General features: G+C 42.3%; 1 protein-coding gene across 14 annotated transcripts in view; it reads left to right on the forward strand.

The window, feature by feature from the left end:
- The window catches only part of auts2a (activator of transcription and developmental regulator AUTS2 a), a 440983-nt gene extending 420822 nt beyond the window's left edge, over positions 1-20161 (forward strand). For 5 of the 14 annotated variants that reach the window (XM_047378589.1, XM_047378588.1, XM_047378598.1 and 2 more), the window contains 13 exons: positions 6718-7267; positions 8330-8610; positions 11034-11266; positions 12115-12159; positions 13040-13135; positions 13907-13978; positions 14089-14118; positions 14838-14909; positions 16030-16171; positions 16325-16405; positions 16499-16582; positions 16702-16951; positions 17663-20161. In XM_047378589.1, coding sequence (XP_047234545.1) covers positions 6718-7267; positions 8330-8610; positions 11034-11266; positions 12115-12159; positions 13040-13135; positions 13907-13978; positions 14089-14118; positions 14838-14909; positions 16030-16171; positions 16325-16405; positions 16499-16582; positions 16702-16951; positions 17663-18899 — 3173 coding nt within the window. In that variant the 3' untranslated portion in view covers positions 18900-20161. The remainder of the gene's footprint in view (positions 1-6717; positions 7268-8329; positions 8611-11033; positions 11267-12114; positions 12160-13039; positions 13136-13906; positions 13979-14088; positions 14119-14837; positions 14910-16029; positions 16172-16324; positions 16406-16498; positions 16583-16701; positions 16952-17662) is intronic. The other 9 variants (XM_047378592.1, XM_047378591.1, XM_047378594.1 and 6 more) reach the window with 9 other exon arrangements.
- The last annotated feature ends 841 nt before the right edge of the window (positions 20162-21002 follow it).

Here is a 21002-nt window from a genome sequence, read left to right on the forward strand (position 1 = left end):
GTCTGCCATTAATGCAACTGCAGGCTTGATTAGGAACAATAAACAGGAGCACAGTTCCTCATCAAGGAGCTCTGGGGGAACATACGCTATATAAACCTCTTCTGAGGTCACACAACTGTCGACACATGCTGCTCGATTACAACATTAATGTTGTCAGACAAAATATGGAAGAAGCAAGTTTTGGGAGTGCTTTCTCCCTCCAGAACTGAAATGTTTTCATTCTGAAGCCAGAAAACAAAATGTCTCAATGAGGCAGATTTTATGGAACCAGTTTCTGAAAGCCCAGCACAGAGGGGAGTCCTAATTGTAATTACTGTTTACTGAGACACACAGATGCAAGATGAATTCTTATTCAGCGTGGTGGATATTTAAATGGATTAAACCTGAGTAAACAGCGTGTGTCTGTTGGTTTTTCAGTTTTCTGAGAGTAGGCAGGATGTTTGTGGAATATACCAGGTGAATGGCAGCGTAGCCTCCTCACATCAAGGCCGTCCTTGTTTATCAGCTTCAAATCCTGCTTCATTTAATATAAACAACATAGTTAAATCAGGAAAAATAGTATCTCTTAGAGATATGAGCCAGATTCTGCTTATGCTTACAAAAAAGGAAGGAAGATGGAGAATTTCATAGATGTTTGTTGTGACAGTGAACTATTGGATCTTTGGAGGTTTCTGATAGCTATGATGGACAGCTCCAAGTTCTACAAATGTGAGCACTTTCTATTTCTGTTTTACAATGTCAGACTATAGATAAATGGCTGACAAACTGGAGGCTGTATTTTCCCTTAGCCTTACTATTGGCTGAATGCACCAAATGTAGAGTCTGCAATGCTTTTTATGCTAAATGAGTTAGGAACATCCACACACACATGTTAAATATAATAATGCACACTAGATGCTGCCTATTTTATATAGTTGGTGACATTTGCTACTGTTGTTTGATGGATATTCATTGAATGAATTACTGTCACACTGTTACCCTGCTGTTTAAACATAGAAAAAAGGAAACTTGCCATTAATTGTAAGTTTAAACATCCCAACAACATAGACAAGAGACTGAAGCACTGTGTGAAAAACCTTACCACTCACATATGTAAATTAGGAATATAAGTAGTAGCCAGGGGGTGGTAATTAGATGCATCGATTAACCGATTATCAAGTATAAGCACCTTAGTAAAAGCAGACGTTTTAGCAGGTTACATTGTGTTGGCACAATGCTGAGGAAGGAGCACATCAGCAATAATCTCCGGGAAGTGATTATTCCTGTTCAGCTTTAAGATTATTCCAAAATGAATGAATTTCAAGGTAATCCAATCGAGCTGTGGGACTTCAGGAGAGAAAAAAAAGCCTCAAAGGCCCAATGAACTCATCCAAGGTTGTAAAGAAAGGTGAACCAAAATTCATCCAGACTGATGAATGGTTCAGTCTTACTTTGAGTTATTGCCACTAAAGAAAAGTTCACTCGCTGCTCAAACAGTGGACCTTTTCACAGGTTCTGTGTGTAAACTTTGCATACCGAAGATGACAGAAGATAACCGAGTCACAGCAATAGGCTTATTGTTAATCTAAGGGTTTCGGGCAAGTTGTTTATTGCCTTTCTACTTGTTGTGTCGTATGGGTGTGCTAACTTTTTATCAGAAATGTCTATAAACTTTGTTAGAGTCCTGTGTTCATATGATAATAGGCATACATACAGGGGTTGGACAATGAAACTGAAACACCTGTCATTTTAGTGTGGGAGGTTTCATAGCTAAATTGGACCAGCCTGGTAGCCAGTCTTCATTGATTGCACATTGCACCAGTAAGAGCAGAGTGTGAAGGTTCAATTAGCAGGGTAAGAGCACAGTTTTGCTCAAAATATTGAAATGCACACAACATTATGGGTGACATACCAGAGTTCAAATTGTTGGTGCACGTCTTGCTGGCGCATCTGTGACCAAGAGAGCAAGTCTTTGTGATGTCTCTGCAACCATCCGTTTGTCAGGATGTCATATGACTCTGAGCTGGTTGTAATAGCCACACACATAAGCACACATTCATTCCCAGGGATGAGCACAGCACTTTTGGCACAAAGTGGTCACTGATATATTTTGTGAAAAAAAGACATGCTTGACTGAAAGCTGCTCGTCCAAAGATGATGTCATTAGAAGCTGTCTATTAAATATTTATATAAGGTGGCCTGTTTCCAGTGATGACACAAATATAGTATGCAAAATATTTAGCTCTTCTCATTAACATAATGCAGCCAGTCTCATGCTGGCAAGCATTACTGCTTGTTGCTCTGTGGCTCGGTACTTTGTGCATTGAGGGCGTCCCTCAAGAGGCAGCTGTGCTGAAGCTTCACAAACTGATCAATACACAGACAGGTCTTCTAAACCTCAAGGCTCAATATAATTTCAACAGTAGATAAAATAATTACTAGAAGTTAATACAACCCACTTGGGCATTATATGTAGAGATCCACCAATCACAACTGTAAAGCTGATTTCTAATCTCTGTTTTTGTAAAGCTTTGACCTGCTGATGCCAGTTTCTGTAGATTTTGGTTTATTTTAGAACTACAATTACCAGCACTTAGAATAATGTTTTTCTTTGCCATTCTGCCATGAACATTCTTTAATAAGAATTTATATTAGGAACAGTGGCAAACATATTCTTCAGCATGAGAGATCAGTTATTGTAAAACAGGATTTTACAAATATTCAAAAGCAAAGACAAAATTATTATGGAGCTGGCATTTTAACCTGGCTTTAGCTTAACACAGCTAGCCTTACTAAAAGGGACTCTTAGTGTGTGTGTTGTGTAGAATCCTTACTTTACCTTCTAGATCTACAAAAGGCTGCCAGCTTTCCAAATTCAGCATGTTCCATAACAAGACAGAGATAGAAAGCTCCAAAGGACAGAACAGACCTACTTTTCTGTTCTCCATTCAGCCTTCCTGTTATCTTCTGAAAGTCTCACTCTCTCTCTCTCGCTCTCTGGCAGCTTGAAAGAACAGCAGATATGGCTTGAAAAACACTTTTAAATAGCTCTGTTCATCCCGATATCATTTAAACACCTCACTGATGCTGAAAACAGCTAACTTTGGCTCTCATCCCATAGTAACAACTTCCACATTGAAGAGTGTTGGCAGTGCAATCTACTTAGTGCTTAATGTGGTGCATTCACTGATCAGAAAATTAATGGGATTTTTGACTGTCCAATCAAGGTGATCATTCATACCGATCAAGATGAAAAATGAGCCATTTAACTGCATAGGAAGGTAGAAAGCAGAGGAGAGGAATGCAGCTAATGGTGAACTATCAGGCATGGCTTACCCTCAGATAATGACTCAGCCCCCCAGGTCACCCACTGTGTCTCATGACATCCACCCTTAATGAAGGGCTCTCCTGTCCACTCACACAAACACAGCTGACTGTCCCAAAGCCCTTCTGTACCTCCTTTACTTATGAAGTCTCTCTGATCACGCACACACAAAACACACACAGGCCTCGTTTTCTCTTCTATGCTCTGCCAAGCGACGTGGACTAGTTAGAAACTGCATTACCACTGAAACACTGAGAAACAGCAGGGCTCTACATTTTGAGAATCCCAAGTGGGAATTGCACTTATTTGTTTTCAGGGATGAAGAAGACTGACAAATGAACCCCTGTGGGAGGGAAGCTGGCGGATACTACTCCTTTCTTCTTCTCCACTCTGCATGGCCCTGGAGTGTTCATTATGACCAGAATAGACACCTTCATTTTAGCGTGTTAGCACATTCTCAAAACAAGCTGTGGACCTCAGGGACACCGAGGTGCAGCAGGAGAGTTGGGAATTCCTCCTCTCCCCGTCTGCTGTGGTGAAGTTGTTTGCCAGCAGCAGTCTCTCTCGACCGATAATAGCATTTGTAAGTGGAGAAGATTGACATGGATTAGGGAGAAGGCTGCTGGGCTTTCTTGGTTGCTCATCCACATGAGGTTTGAATAGATGTTTTCCTGCAGAGTTGGTGCACAAAACAGAAAAAAAGATGGTCTCTTTACGCACAGGGTTAACTTTGAAGCTGAGGACGTGCATTATGCAGAGTTGTTCTTCTTTGTTCCTGTTACAGCTGACCATGTCTGGTGAACTTCTCATTCTCGCACATACAGGTCCTTCTCAATAAATTAGCATATTGTGATAAAGTTCATTATTTTCCATAATGTCATGATGAAAATTTAACATTCATATATTTTAGATTCATTGCACACTAACTGAAATATTTCAAGTCTTTTATTGTCTTAATACAGATGATTTTGGCATACAGCTCATGAAAACTCAAAATTCCTATCTCACAAAATTAGCATATTATTAAAAGGGTCTCTAAACGAGCTATGAACCTAATCATCTGAATCAACAAGTTAACTCTAAACACCTGCAAAAGATTCCTGAGGCCTTTAAAACTCCCAGCCTGATTCATCACTCAAAACCCCAATCATGGGTAAGACTGCCGACCTGACTGCTGTCCAGAAGGCCACTATTGACACCCTCAAGCAAGAGGGTAAGACACAGAAAGAAATTTCTGAACAAATAGGCTGTTCCCAGAGTGCTGTATCAAGGCACCTCAGTGGGAAGTCTGTGGGAAAGAAAAAGTGTGGCAGAAAACGCTGCACAACGAGAAGAGGTGACCGGACCCTGAGGAAGATTGTGGAGAAGGGCCGATTCCAGACCTTGGGGGACCTGCGGAAGCAGTGAACTGAATCTGGAGTAGAAACATCCAGAGCCACCGTGCACAGGCGTGTGCCGGAAATGGGCTACAGGTGCCGCATTCCCCAGACCTGGGCTACAGAGAAGCAGCACTGGACTGTTGCTCAGTGGTCCAAAGTACTTTTTTCGGATGAAAGCAAATTCTGCATGTCATTCGGAAATCAAAGTGCCAGAGTCTGGAGGAAGACTGGGGAGAAGGAAATGCCAAAATGCCAGAAGTCCAGTGTCAAGTACCCACAGTCAGTGATGGTCTGGGGTGCCGTGTCAGCTGCTGGTGTTGGTCCACTGTGTTTTATCAAGGGCAGGGTCAATGCAGCTAGCTATCAGGAGATTTTGGAGCACTTCATGCTTCCATCTGCTGAAAAGCTTTATGGAGATGAAGATTTCGTTTTTCAGCACGACCTGGCACCTGCTCACAGTGCCAAAACCACTGGTAAATGGTTTACTGACCATGGTATCACTGTGCTCAATTGGCCTGCCAACTCTCCTGACCTGAACCCCATAGAGAATCTGTGGGATATTGTGAAGAGAACGTTGAGAGACTCAAGACCCAACACTCTGGATGAGCTAAAGGCCGCTATCGAAGCATCCTGGGCCTCCATAAGACCTCAGCATTGCCACAGGCTGATTGCCTCCATGCCACGCCGCATTGAAGCAGTCATTTCTGCAAAAGGATTCTTGACCAAGTATTGAGTGCATAACTGTACATGATTATTTGAAGGTTGACGTTGTTTGTATTAAAAACACTTTTCTTTTATTGGTCGGATGAAATATGCTAATTTTGTGAGATAGGAATTTTGGGTTTTCATGAGCTGTATGCCACAATCATCCATATTAAGACAATGAAAGACCTGAAATATTTCAGTTAGTGTGCAATGAATCTAAAATATATGAATGTTAAATTTTCATCATTACATTATAGAAAATAATGAACTTTATCACAATATGCTAATTTTTTGAGAAGGACCTGTAGTGCATAAGTCGGTAGTTGCTTTTTTCAAACTGAATGTGACAAACTATCAACAATGGCCTGCTCGGACCATTAATAACAATATTGTCTCTGTACACGGAGCTGTGAACACTTGCTGAATGTTTCTTTGCTAATGACGGATGCTGTCGCAGAGCGCTGTTGGATCAGCCTGCTCCTGGGGGAGTTGGGCTGGTGGGAGAGCTTTGTCAGGGTGATGGAAGCCCCCAGTGACAGCTGGCTGCTGTCTCCACCCAGGGGACCTGGGGCCTGTCTACACCTTTTTGGCAGGTAAAGGATTTAGTTGGTTTTAGAAAGGGGGAGGAGGAGTCCTTGTCTAAACCCCATGAGCCCCCAGGAGCGTTAATTACAGTTTATGTATGCGCTGTCGTCCCCCATGAGCCTCTCTACCTCTGGAGCGGACCGCTGATGTCTGAGCACTTTGTTCTATTGGATGGGGTCCCTGCTGAGAAATACCCTGGATGGAGCTTATTATCTAGTGTTCTGTGTGGCTTCAACACCGCAGCCTCATAACTCTTTCTTTGGATTAATTTGCATGTTAGTGTTTTAAAAAGCATGTTTGCTGCAATAACAGAAATTATTATCAAATAAAATCTCAGCTGAATGATAGGAATTAGATAGATAGATAGATAGATAGATAGATAGATAGATAGATAGATAGATAGATAGATAGATAGATAGATAGATAGATAGATAGATAGATAGATAGATAGATAGATAGATAGATAGATAGATAGATAGATAGATAGATAGATAGATAGATAGATAGATAGATAGATAAAGTCTAAAGTAACTTGACAAGTACCATTTGAAAATATGCAGTAATTCAGCTCCAGCCTGTCTCCATTGTTTTTAGTACTGTGTTGTACTTTTTGGGTAACAAAATTAAATGTTTTATTGTTAGTATGTCTTTTTTTTAGGTCCCTCTTTTTATGATTTTTGGTCCACCTTTTTCTATTAAGGGTGAATCTTTTTCACCCTGTTCTTCTTTTTATGTTTTGCAAAGGTCCAGATTTTGGCAACAATGCTCTCTCCACCAATGGCAGCCAGGAGCCTCACGGCCCGGGCCTCTTCAAGGTGTCAGGCCTAGAGCGGAGTCAGGAAAGGAGCCAGGAGAGCTGCAGGGACAACCAGCCTCCTGAATCCAGCACCTTAAATCCAGCTCTTGCCTTACCACAGCCTGAGGCATCTGTCGCCCAGGCCCCATCCCCTCTTCAGACCCAATCAAACAGCACTCCTCAGGCTCCGGCTCCGACCCTGCCACTACCACACTCTGAGGCTCTCCCCACCCCCCGGACACCTGCAGCCCTGCCTCTTGCCCAGGACCAAGACACCTCACCACCCCATCTTCCCCGGCCCCAGCTACAACCTGAACATCCTACCCACTCTAGGCGTCAACCGACACCAAGCCTTCATCCACACCCTCCATCTCCTGCCCTTCCAATCTACCACCCTCACCAACAGCACCCAAATCAGGCAGGGCCTCATCGGCCCCCATCGCGCTGTCATCCCCGGCCCCTGTCTGCTTACAACGGTGTCAGCCTTAACGGCCACAGGTAATGCATGCCTCCTCTTATATCATGCCTTACTAAAATTTTGGCAAAAGGGATACCTCCACAAATGCTGAACTGAAAACGTGTCATGTGCAGTTGATTTAAAACTTAACTTTAAATCTTTTGGATGAGTTTGACATTCCTCAGCTGTGATTTATTAGAAATGCTCACCGAAGCTTTGTGTTTCTTCCAGCCAAGAGTTAGTTTCATGGAATATGTTTCTGAATGAGAACAGAAGGGAAACAGGCATATGGTCTAAATATCTAAATCCTTCAGTAGAAGGATTATTTGTGCTTTATTATATAAAGCCTAATGTAGAATTCCAATCTATCTGTTCAGATAAAGCATAATCAAGCTTGATTTATTGTCCATGTTAGTTTACTGGGTCCCATAGGGCTGTTGATAATCTAAGACTTCTTCAGAACCAACTCTGTCCCATCAACAGCTTTGCCTTACAGGCTCCTGGGACTTGGCTTTGCCTGCGTCTCCCTGTGCCAGCTCAAAAAGCTTGCCAACACGGCAACATGGCCTGGCACCCACTGTGAATAATCACGGCCGGGGCCCACAGAGAGGAGCGAGTGCTGCAAATGAGCTTTTAGGCTTAAAGCACAGAGCTGTGGAGACGCAGGCTCTGTGACTGCCCTGGGGAAAACCCACACACACTACAAAAGACTGTTTGCTAACATGCTTGCACACCCTCTATCCTGCTCATCCCATTTGCGATGCACATATTCTCTACCTGGCTCTGGAGGAAGTGCCTAAACAGAAGCTGTTCAAAGACAGATGTTCAGTCTGTTGATTGCCAGCGGTGGTTTATTTGCATCCAAGGGTGTTGCGAATTTGGTGTTTTCACAGATCCTGTTAGGATTCTGTGACACACCAGAGTCAGGCAAGGAGGAGTTTATAAATGGAAGGCAGTTGAAGTGTGAAAACAGTGTACTGGGAATTGAATGTGGAAACAGATGGAGATGAGGGAATGTGCAGTAACAAGTGTTAAATTTAACTAATCACGCCTGGCTTAACTTGGCCCTCTTTACCATCCTGCTCCTGTTTTTCTTCTTCCAGCAGCAGCAGGAGCAGCACCCCAGGAACCAAGCTGAACGGATCCTCTGCTCCCTCCTTACACTTTCCCAACCAGCCGCCTGCTTCGGCAGGAGCTACCTTCCCTCTGCCTCTGGCTGCTAACCAGAGCGCCTCCCACAGCTTCCCCTCTGCACTGCAGCCCTCGCCACATCCTCATCACCCCAATATGTTTGCGCCTCCAGCAGCATTGCCCCCACCACCACCACTGACGTCTAGCACCCTGCCGGTACCTGGACATCCTGCTGCTGGGAGTGCCTATTCAGGTATGCCACAATCTGTTTGTAAACATCCCAATATTACCTCCAAGTGGTCTGGCAGAGGACCTTCCAATTGTCTGAGAAAAAAAGCACCATATTAGCCAGTTACAGGATATTGTTGCAAGACATTTACAAAAGACAGGATATTTTCAGAGCAGTGTTTTATTTTAAAACATTTTATCTGCAGAAACAAATGCATCAATTGAATGAAATGGTGATCAGTTAGAGAAGAAGCAATACTCCAGAAATATCCATTTGCAGCTCATATATGTATATATAGACAGCCCATGACACTTTTTGATATGGGTGCCTGTTCTTAGGGAAGGCATGAGTAATCAAATATAAAAAGTTATGTCAACAGCTCCTCAAAGAAGGTGCATTTTGCTTAAAGCTCGTCTAGTCAAAGGAGAGTAATGATGCATTTGGTTTGTCTCAGAAGTTGAAATTTTGATCTGGGAATTACGTTACACCCCAGTTGAGGGCGTTCTGGTTGCAAGTCAGAAAACCTGTAGCAATCAAATTGTTATGGCAAGTCAATAGCATTTTTATTTTTAATTTAATGCAGAAAAACACTACAGTAACAAATTCAACCAATAGAAGTTTGTACATTATTTGTCCCTCTGATTTAGTTTAATACACACCATCAGACCTATTAATAAACAACTTTCACACTGTTTATATACACAAAGAATCCATATTTGATTCTGAAGTCAGAGCTGCTTGGTGACCTCCTACTTTTCTAGTCAGAATATTGACTTCATGGGGCATTCTTGTTTTATTTCAGATGTGGGGATTCAATACAATCTGATTTCTAAGTACAAACGAAATGCACCATAAACACCTAATGTATTGTGTATGGTGCATAGTCTAAGAAATGTACACCGTGGGCAGCTAATGATCCTAAAGCTGGCCCACGGCACCATACAACCAACATCCACCACTGCATACGGCTCAGGTTCTCACTCTCCTGGTCATTCTATGGCTGATCTACTCTCTACACACTGATAATGTAAAACTGACAGCCAGGGGACATTGCAAAAGCCATTCCCCCCAAAATGTCAGGCTCTACAGTAGTGCAAAATGTCACAGCTAGTGTGCACATTAGAGTGTGTGTGTTTGTGTGTGTGTGTATTTATTTCTGTTTTCACCAGGAACAATTTTCATGAGCAAGAAATCAATTTCCTCAATACAGAATGAAGCAATTTGGATTTTATTCAGAAGATACTAATGAAATTTTTATGCAGAGAAAATTCTAGTCACACTGCCAACCCAATAAAGTGAAAAATGATCGTGGGTGTGGCTCAAGGCTCACCGGTAGAGTGCGCAACCCTTTTTCGCCTGATGACATTTGCAGCATGTCTTTCTCCTCTCTCCTCTCCATTTTCTGACTGCTTACTTAAGAAAAAAGCTAAAAAATAAAGGCCACTACTGCTGTAAAGCTAAATATAAAAAAAATTTAAATATCGTAGCAATTCACTGTGGAATGTCATTGAATTTAGGAGAAAAGCCACTGATTACTTGGTAATCCATTCTGTCTTCACAGGCTGCGTAAAGGTTATTAGAACAACAGATGCTGCTGCCTCAGAGGGGTTGTAGTGTATCGAATCACAGCGTTTGACAGGTCCAGCAGTCAGACAAATCTAGTCATCTTGAGCTTTCCTTAAATTCAACATGACATGCTGATAATCCTATTCATTTCCTGTTTCTTTCCTTCTTTAGTATCCCTTTGTCATGGCTTCATGGCTGCCTTATTGACATGAAGTTCTTGCATCTAGTCTAATGTTGGTAAAATGTCTGCAGAATGGATGCAGACAAATGCTGTAATTTTGCGAAGAATAATTTAACAGATCCCTAAATCAAAAGAAAACAACATACAATGTAATATTAGGCCCCAGCTACATTACTCCACATATTTGTAAAATTAATATTTTTCCAACATTATTCTGCATCTACAATGTCTGTTGGATTCCATCCAATATTACTGCAACACATATGTTAAGCCAGCAGGTGGCTTTAATGTCAACCAAAATGCTGACACCCCAGTTATTAACTTATTCCGCTCACATAACAGGCCACAGTAAAAACAACAATCTTCGGTGTGGATGTTGTTACCTAGGGGAAATGTTTCAAAGTTAGCTATTATTATTAGCATTGAGGCGTTTTAAAAAAGCAGAGAAAGCAGAGACATAAGAAGAAAGAAATTTGTGTTTCGTACAACATGCTAATACATGTTTGTGGTGCCATCAAGGTGCTAGAGAGACTCTTAGCAGACAGCAGGAAAAAAATTCCAAACTTTGCACCTCTGAACAATGTTAATATTCAAATGTTAAGCCAAGTGTGTGTCTGTTAATTCTTAGAAAATGCTTCCTTAAAGTCACTTGATAAACAAAGCTATTGCTATTCTTCTCTTCTTTATTCCACCTTTCCAGAACAAGACCTTCTACGTCAGGAGCTCAACACCCGATTCCTGGCCTCTCAGAGCGCAGACCGCGGCGCCTCGCTGGGTCCTCCACCCTACTTGCGAACAGAGTTCCACCAGCACCAACATCAGCATCAGCACCAACACACCCACCAGCACACGCACCAGCACACGTTCACGCCCTTCCCCCACGCCATCATGCCCACCCCAGCACCACCCATGGTGCGTACCCCAACCAGAAATGTGAGGATAAGTAGAACACACCTGTGTTGACTTGAAAGGTTTTCATGTCTGTGTTTTAAGGATCATTGTTACTGAGGGAGGGTTTGTTTTGTGGTTGTGAGGGTTAAGATTTTACCTGATCTGGACATGCTGTGCCAGCAGCAGGCTGTGGGGAACTGTGGGTTTCATGCCGCTTTTTTCTATGATCATGTGTGCTCACTACAGCAGTTCCTTTATTCTCACAGCAAATCTTTTTACTGTTTTCTCTGGTATACTCTAAAACTCCAGGCTTTGAATGCTGTTATTTTTTTTTAATTGGAAATAAGTTGCCCAAAGCATGTTAAGTTCAGAGCCAGCTTTTAGAACATAATACTCTTAATTCATTCTGAATTTAATGACATCATTTGGTCCCGTTTGGGGGTTTTCATTACTGGCAAATGTGCTGCATTAGAACTGCTGCTGTCTGTTAGGAACGACCACAGGCAATGGGTGCCTGGCATGAATACTCACGCATTCATAACTGCGTGGCCCACAGAGCATGGGCTTGGCTCTAAAGATACCTCAAAGGCATCATGGCGAAGCCTCTGACAGCTAATGAGGCCATAAAAGGCCTTTTTATGGCCACAGTGTTTAGTCTCGGCTTTGGAAATGTCCGCCCTGAGCCTGCAACCAAATGAGAGCCAGCCACACTCGTTTACAAGGTCTTCACATGATCACAAACGGAGAATAAAAACAGGCAGGCTTTGAGAGCAGTTTAACTCGAACCCTATTTCCACGCTTCGATCTTGTTTTGATAGCTTGTTCTTAGTTCTCAAATGTAGTTTTTGATGTACATTTCTGGACTTAGCTCTCTTTCATTTCTCCTACAGTTTGACAAATACCCAACAAAAGTCGATCCCTTCTACAGACACAGTGTGAGTTTCTCTACTGCATACTGTCTCACACTGTAGCAATTGTTGCTTTCCCATCATGCCACTGCTGCCCATTGAAGTTGGTGTTGCTGCTCTGTATGTGTGTGTTTGTGGTATGTTCCATGCCGTGACTGCTTTCCTTCCAGTAGCTAATGTAAAACATCCAAGCTGCAACCTTTCATCCTTCAGCGCTGCCTAATGGTATGACTGGTGAAGTTCTGCTGCATTTGTAGAAAGTAGCTCATGAGATTTACTATCTGTGAACGCTGTGCATTATATCAGGCATCCTCCTGCTAGGATGTAACACAATGTTGAACTACTTTGTGTTACACTGTTTATCAGAGCTTCATTTCTTCACTGTTTTTGAAACTAGTAAATACTTTGAAACTTCTCTTGATGTAACTGATTGCTTTGAAAATCTTGCAACATATCCAAAAGCTGTTGTTTCAGTAATTCTGTTGCATTTTTACGATTAAAGAATGTAGGCCTGTTCATGGCAGTAAAACAGTCTTTTATTGGGCTGATGTGTTTGATCAGAGCAGGTATAGTTAGCAGTTCAATAAATATCCAACACTACGGGATAATATATTTCAGCCTTTGGCACTTGTTTGGTTTGCCTTTGATTTGCTTGAATTACAACATTCTAATTTCCACATCTAAGGGGTGTTTTTCCCCATTTTAATAAATCTAACGTAAACAAGCATAGAACTGTTTGTAAGTAGTTGCTGAAACATGTAGGCAATCATGTTGAAACTTTTTAACCACAGCACTCCTGAATGTTTATGAATGTTACCTGTTTGTTTTATCTGGATCACCCCATAAAGCCCATCTCCTGACCTTGGTTGACCTCTATTAATACTCAGGTTTTTATTTTATTTTCCAGCTCTTCCACTCATACCCTCCAGCCATGTCTGGTCTCCCACCTGTCATTCCCCCAACTGGTCCCTTCAGCTCCCTGCAGGGTGCCTTCCAACCCAAGGTAAGACCCCAACATGAGATGTCGCAATACTTACAGTGGGACCACACAGTCTCAAGTTTTTCTGTTTGTTTGTTTCCTAATGGTTTCCTGTTTTCAGTTTTTCCAATAACTCAAATTTATAGAGATGTGCCAATGAATATTTTATGGCTGACATGTGATCTTCAGTTTTTGTAAAGCTTTGACCTAACATTACTGAGAGTCCCAAAAGGATACAACCATGTCCAAGTCCAGCATGTTTTATGATAGGCAGAGGTCTGTAGCTCCAATGGATTGAACATGGCAATTTCCTTTACTCCGTCCAGTCTTTATGTTATCTGCCAAAAGTCTTGCGCTCTTTCTCTCAATCTCTTGTAGCCTGAACGAACCACATAATGTCTTGGTTTCCATTTATTTGTCTGTTGTATATCATATCAAATAGCTTCCTTTTGCATTGATTCTTAATCCTCTATACCTCTTCTGACTTAATTTTAAACATCTACCTGATATAGACAAAAGTTGAGTTTTCTTCACTCAGTAACAGGGTCTACCCCAAAAAATTGTCAACGCAATCAGCAATTACATATGGTGGGTTCACAAATTAAAAAACGTTAGAATTTTGAGATTCTGATCACCAAATGATTTTTTTGATGCTTCTCCAAACATTTGATAGCATCAGGGTTTTTTTGTTTTTGTTTGACCTGCGTTTCTTATAAATTTGTCACATTCCACCACTAATCAGAAACAAACAAAAACTAACCAATTTTTTTTCAATCTACGTCTTTGGCTTCATAGACCTCTAACCCACTGGATGTGTCCACCAGACGTGGAGCAGTCCCTCACACATTCTTACAAAAGGACCCCAGGGTAAGAAAGTGTGCTCCATTGTAGATGTCTTTCACTGGTCAGTTTGATGTTTTCAGCACTAAATGATGTCATTTTGATCCAATTTGCATCTTTTTCTCTCTTGCCTGTAGTTAACGGATCCATTTCGACCCATTCTAAGGGTGAGTCACCTCAATCCTTGCTTCGTTGTGAACAGCCATTATACTTTTAAAAGGTTTTCTGATGAAGCTCATTTTTGTGTATTTAATGACTGGTGCAGTAGAAGTATTTAGGAGGCAAAGAAGGGAGGTCTATGTCTAAACTACGGAAATCTCCCCACCTTTTTTTGTAGTTTGTTTCACATCATTCACTGTATAAAACGTGCATGTGCTGAATTATTGTCGTTCTTTTTTCGGGATATTATAAATAGTCCTTCTACAAGCAAAGTTGAATCTTTAAGAAAGGTAGTTCTATGATCTGTTCTCATATAAACATTTTTTCAACTCAACAATCATCAGAAAAATAAAACTGTTTGCTGTCTGTTGTAAAATATAGGATTGTGTCAGTGTGAATAAAAACCAAATAGAAAGATTTACAGATCAAATTATCCCTACATTGTTCAACTCTACATCATATCTCCTAGTAATTTTTAAATCTAGTGTGGGAATTTATTCTTATTACTTTACTTGTAAGGTTCATTAGCAACAGATGAGTCAGAAATGCCCAGTTATTTTTCTGCACTGTCCTGCCAGTGGCTTAGCTTTTTAAAACATTCAGAAAAGATTAGATTTAAAATTAGCATTTGTTTCTCTGAAATCCTCGGTTTTCTGCTGGTTGTTCTGCATGTTATGTTTGTGTACATGTTGTTGGGTTAGTGACTCTCTTTGTCTCATGTTTACAGAAACCCGGGAAGTGGTGTGCCATGCATGTCCACATTGCTTGGCAGACATATCATCACCAACAGAAAGTAAAGGTGAGAGCTCATTTAACTTCTCTCTCAATAGATTCAAAGCCACATAACTAAGAAACTAGTTGTCAATTCCCACTACTTTATGAACTAAAGTCAAATATAGCTATAGTATGAAAGTCAACATAAATGCTTGGTGAGAAGGATCAGCAATCTGCCACACTGTGTTTTGTCTGGGATTTGGCCTTTTTAATGATGTTCGGAGGGTTGGCAACACCACAAACAGCTTTCATGAATTTTCAAAGACTTGGGTGCAAGAGTATATTGTAGATTTTTTCCAATATAACAGGGTTAAATTCTTACATGCCGGCTCAAATATGTATACAGCAATAAATGTCCCTTAGCAAGTTGAACTTCCACCACTCTTTGTATCCATATGCAAGGTCTTGGCATATAATGCTGTCTGGGTATTTGCCCACTCTCCTAATCAGAAATGATAGGGCTCGTTTCTATTGGTTGGATTAACTGCCATGGACTTGACTTTTATGCATAGTCCACAATAGTCTTGTTTAAATGTATACATTACATTTCAGTTTAAGGGTGTGTTTGGGATCTTTGCCCTGTTGGAACACCTAACTGGGAAGTTTGAACCAACTAACTGTTGATTTGAGGTGAAGTTGAAGACTGTAGAGGTAGTCCTGCTTCTTCATTATCCCATACACTTTGTGTAGCAGCAGCAAAACAGATCCTCAGCATGATGGTACCACCCCCATGGTTGACAGCTGGCTCAGTGGAGTTGGGTCTTCTTTCTTGCTCCGTACCCTATCATTACATGACGATACAAAGCTGGCTTCACAGTGGACAGTGATACTGGTGCCCAATGTATAAAAAAAAAATTGAAACTTTATTCATTTGTTGTCCTGAACAACATGATTTGGGTCTGATGGTTAAAACTTGGACACAGTTGGGAATTCCAGTTATTCCACAGGCTTGTGAAAGCCTGCAACCTCAGTCCTATATTTGGACTATGCCTAAAAACCAGATCCATGGCAAGAAACCAACCGATTTACCTGAAGTCTAACATTTCTGAGGCAGAATTACGTCAGACATTTGTTCATGGCGAGCATTCTGTACTGGTGAAAAAACAATCTTATATGCGTTTCTGTGTCGATCTGGCGTCTTCCAGCAGCAGATGCAGGTCGACCCTCACAAGCTAGACTTCGGCCTCAAGCCTGAGTTCCTGAGTCGACATCCAGGCCCCAGCCTGTTTGGTGCCATCCATCACCCAAGTGACTTGGCACGTCCTGCTACGCTCTTCTCTGCTGCAGGTTAGTAAAATAAGGTTTAGCACTGTAATTGTTTGCTTACAGTTTTATAACAAGAATCAGCTCCATAACACAGGAGAGCATGAAAGTTGCAATCTTCAATATAACATTTTCACTTGGTAACATTAGAGGTTGTGGTTCTCTCTCCCTCCACAGGTCCTACCCACCCGTCTGCTGCTCCCTTCGGCCACCCACCCCCTCATCCTGGAAACTTCCTCACCCCAGCATCACACTTAGGTAAGAGGACTCTTTCCTTTGGTTGGCAAAAGGAAATGAAACATTCCAGTATTAATTAAATGTGAAGTAACATGTTGTGTCTCTCCCGTATAGAGCCTTTTAATAGGCCAGCATCATTTGGAGGACTGGGATCTCTCAGTTCATCAGCCTTCGGGGGACTCGGGAATCCAGCACTCAGTGAGTTTCAGCCTTAAGATACAGTTAGCTACAATCTAATGTGTCAGATACACACACAGAGGAGGGACTTGTTGAAATACGCATTTAACTTGTGTCCTGCTGTTTTTTTCCACGTGTTGAATCCCTAACAGGGGCCAACTCTGTGTTCGGCCATAAGGATGGCCCCAATGCACAGCAGCACTTAAACAACAGCAGTAACAGCAGCCACCAAGAACCGTGGAACCGTCTGCACCGCACGCCACCCTCATTCCCCACACCTCCCCCCTGGTTAAAACCTGGAGACTCTGAGAGGAGCACCTCAGTCAGCTCGCACGAGAGGGATCGGGACTCGGATAAACGGGACTCAGTCAGTAAAGACGACAAAGACAAGTGGGTGCACCGGAAATGTCCAAATAATTTCACTTTCTTTGCCTTTCAAGAGTTTGAAAAGGCTGTAGCAGAGCTAAACTACTCTAAACTGGATTAATATTCATAAATCAGTCTCATAATTCCTCAAAATTCAGTCCAAAGAAAAAATCCTTCCTTTGCACTGACTGATCTCTATCACATTACAAAGAAGCACAGGGAGACCCCCGTTTGTTCTCGGGATTTTGAATTTATTTAGAATTAACAGAAGAATTAAGTAAAAGATCAAACTTCTTGCCAATCAACCAATACTTACCCAATACAACAGGAAAAACAAGACAAACTTAAAAACCTGACCAAAATTTTAACCCATGATTGACTGTAGATAACACTACCTATTTATACCACAAAATCTTTCCTTGAGGCATAAAAATCATTCTAAATGGTCAGACATAACAGTCACTTTCTCCTAATCATTTTCTCATGACTGATGTCTTCAGATTCGGCTCTTAGAGGCCTCACAAGGCTGTTTAAAGTAAACTGGAGAAAAGAAAACAGTGGGTCAAAGGTCAGTTCTGAGGAGGGTTGGCTTTGCTACAGATGGGGCTACAGGAATTTTAGGTTTTTGTTTTTTTTATATTTGATGATTTAATGCTGTAGTTTGGATAGTGAATATTCTGGGTTACTGTGCTAAAAACTACATGCTGATGAGAAGAACTTTCTTTGTGTTTCTAGGGACTCGGTAGAAAAGCGTCAGCCGAGCCACCCATCCCCAGTCCCCGTCCATCCAGTCAACCTCCTTGGTCACAGTCGGCCCCTTGAGCACCACAGAAACCACTTGCCCCCTTCTTCTGGAGACCCGCAGAGGGACAAGGAAACAAAGACAAAAGACAGAGAGAGGGAGAGGGAGCACCAAGACTCTTGGAAAGACAACTCAGATGATCACAAGCTCAAAGAAAACCAGCACAGTGACAAAGACACACCCGTTATCCATGATGGCCGAGTGTCAGAGGACAAAGTGCCCAGCAGGGGAACTACATCGCCCTATGTTCGGCAGACCAGTCTGGAGCGTTCGAATGGTGGCCTGGGCAGGGAGGTCCTGGAGAAGAAGGCAGAGCTGCCATATGAGCAGCAGAAGAAGAACAGTGAGGTCAAAGTGAAGGAGGAGAGGAAGGAGGAGCAGGATGGAGTAACAGAGAGGATCAGTGAGCCCCCTCCACAGGCATCCTCCACACCAACGCTGCACCCACCCTCTTCAGTACCTGTTCCCATGGGCATGGCAGGTGTCCACCCCATGAACAGCATCAGCAATCTAGAGAGAACTCGTGTTGTGGCCCCCTTCATGGGTGCGAGCCCCCTCCCAGGAGTTGAAAGGTTCCCCTATCCCGCTTTTCACTGGGACCCAATGAGGGATCCCTATAGGGGCCTGGACATCCACAGAAGGGACCCTTTAGCCAGGGACCTGCTGGTGAGGAATGATCCTCTGCACCGGCTGGCAGTGCCGCGCCTCTACGAGGCCGAGCGCTCCTACAGGGACCGCGAACCTCATGACTTTAACCGTGACCACGCCCATTCACTGGCCCTGGAGCAGAGAAGGGAACAGGAGCGCGCACAGCTGGAGGAACGTGACCGCCTCAACATGCTCAGAGAGGACTATGAGCATGGGCGCCTCCACCCTGCAATGCACCATCCTGTCCTTGACGGACACCTTCCACCCCCTGGCCTTATGGCCCCAGGACTGCCAGGCATGCACTATTCCAGAGTGAGCCCTTCAGCTGCAGCGGCAGCAGCAGCTGCTGCCGCAGCGCATCAGAACAACATCTTAAACAAAACACCACCCACTGCATCACTGAGTGCTCCACCCCCTCTCATCCCCACCCTGGGTGCTCGGCCCGGTTCCCCCAGACGGACTACTCCCCTGGCCACAGACATCAGGGACAGACCGACTCACAAAGACATCGAGGCACGATGAACTGAGTCTGCGTCCCTTCAGCCCTGTGCCTCACCATCACCAAACTCACACCCAGCACTTAGCTTTGGACAAAGCAAGACTGTAACATAGCTGTGAATAATTTATGTGGGCAGAGAAATGTCTACAGATGTTTTTGTATAAAACTAAAATGAAAAGAACCTTTTTTTTAGTTTGCTCCATGGTTTTGTGTGCATTCTTTATCCTGTATTGCAAAGTGATGTGGAGTAAGACTAAACTTTGGAATGTACAGCTACTTTAGCACTGACAGTCATGTAGATAATGTGTACAGTCGCTGTGCTCACTCTGTATGGATTGAAAATCATGGTACAAATATGCAAAAGAGTGTTTTGAAAGCTTTACTTTGACTAAATGTAAATATAGGAGTATTAAGGCTTTGATTCAGAATGTGCTTTTTGCAATTGTTTTCTTTTCAGCATGTTCCAGAGATCCCACATACAACTATGCAACAATTGTCTGGGCTCCTGTTCTGAAAGCTGGCCTTCTTGGCACTGCTGACTGTGCACCAACAGAGGGAAACATGGCTAAATTCTCTCCACCATCCAGAATCCATAATGCAAGACAAAAGCTTTAACTGGTCAGCAGAGTTTGGGATTTTCAGATTAAACTAAATGATCATGTTTAAGAGTGATTCTATCATATGATAAATTGTAGTGACAATCTACATTCTCGTATTGAATCTCAAAGTATTTTATTAAATGTAAAATCCCAGCTGAAACAATGACGAATTCTTTCATTCTGGTTCTGGGGAGAATGTATCCCAGTCAACACCATGACAGCACATTTGCCCAACTTACGGTGTGTAAAGTACATGTTTTGGAAATGAGTTCTGTTGGTCAGACGGTGTGATAAAGAGCTTTCCTAAGTTGTCGTACCTACAAACACAAAAGACAAAAAAGCAAGTCTCAGTTATGGGCAGTTTGTTTCTAACTTGCAGAGATCTATTTTAGTAGTTCCTGAAGGTTTAGTTGTGCGCTTCAAACTCTGTGATATCATGTTGTGCAGTGTTTTTTAATCTAATAATAAAATGTCCACCAGAGCCATAGTGGTTAGTCAATGCGTAATGCAAAAAGAATGTTACCTGAGAAACTCTTTTGCTGTTTACTGTGTACAGAGGGGGAAAAAAAACTTTCTAGCTCATGTACAAAAATGAGAAAAAAAGAAGCGACTGAATCTTCAGCATGTTCCTCATTTAAACTTGTGATATGTAAATTGTGCCATGTTATTAAAAAATGTGTACTTTAGCTGTCTTTGACCCATTCTTTTTTTTCATCCACCTTCATAAATGGATTCCATGCAAAAATATTCACAGCCATTGACCTTTTGAACATTTTGTCACATTAACAACCACAATAGTGCATCATTGTGAGGTTGAAAGTAAAGGGTACATGGGTTTTAAAATATTTAACAATAAAAATGTGAAGTATGGCATGCATATATGTTCAGCCCCCTTTATTGTTATATAAATATACATGCAGCTGCTCTGTTTCTGGCCTCAGAGGTTTATTAGAGAACATCAGTGAACAAACAGGTTCATAGAGACCAAGGAACACAGCAGACAGGTCAGGGAGAACATTGTGGAGAAGTTTAAAGTGGAGTTAGCTTATAAAACAATGTCCCAAGCTTGGAACATCTCACAGAGCTCTGATCAATCCATCTTCTAACACACTGCAAACCTACCAGGACAGGAACAACCACCTAAACTGTCTGGCCAGGCACAGAGAGCATTAATCAGAGAAGCAGCCAAGAGCCTCAACTTTGGTGGAGCTGCACAGGTCCATAGCTCAGGACTGTCAACAGGACAGTGATTAATTATATGTTCCACAAATCTGTTGCAAGAGGAAAGCCACGGGGAATCCAGTTTAATGTTTGGCACAAGCCATGTATGGGACACGGCATACATGGTCAAATGAGACCAACCAGAAACCTAACACTTCACGTGACCCTGAATACTCCATCTTTAATGGGGGCAATGATGCTAGTCAGAGTGGATGGGAAGATTAATGGAGTTAAATCCAGGGCAACCCTGGAAGAAAACGTTGAAAAAACTTGGCAGTGGGGCAGAGGTTCACCTTCCAGCAGGAA

This window comes from Girardinichthys multiradiatus, chromosome 11 (assembly GCF_021462225.1).
Source record: "Girardinichthys multiradiatus isolate DD_20200921_A chromosome 11, DD_fGirMul_XY1, whole genome shotgun sequence".
Taxonomy (NCBI): domain Eukaryota; kingdom Metazoa; phylum Chordata; class Actinopteri; order Cyprinodontiformes; family Goodeidae; genus Girardinichthys; species Girardinichthys multiradiatus.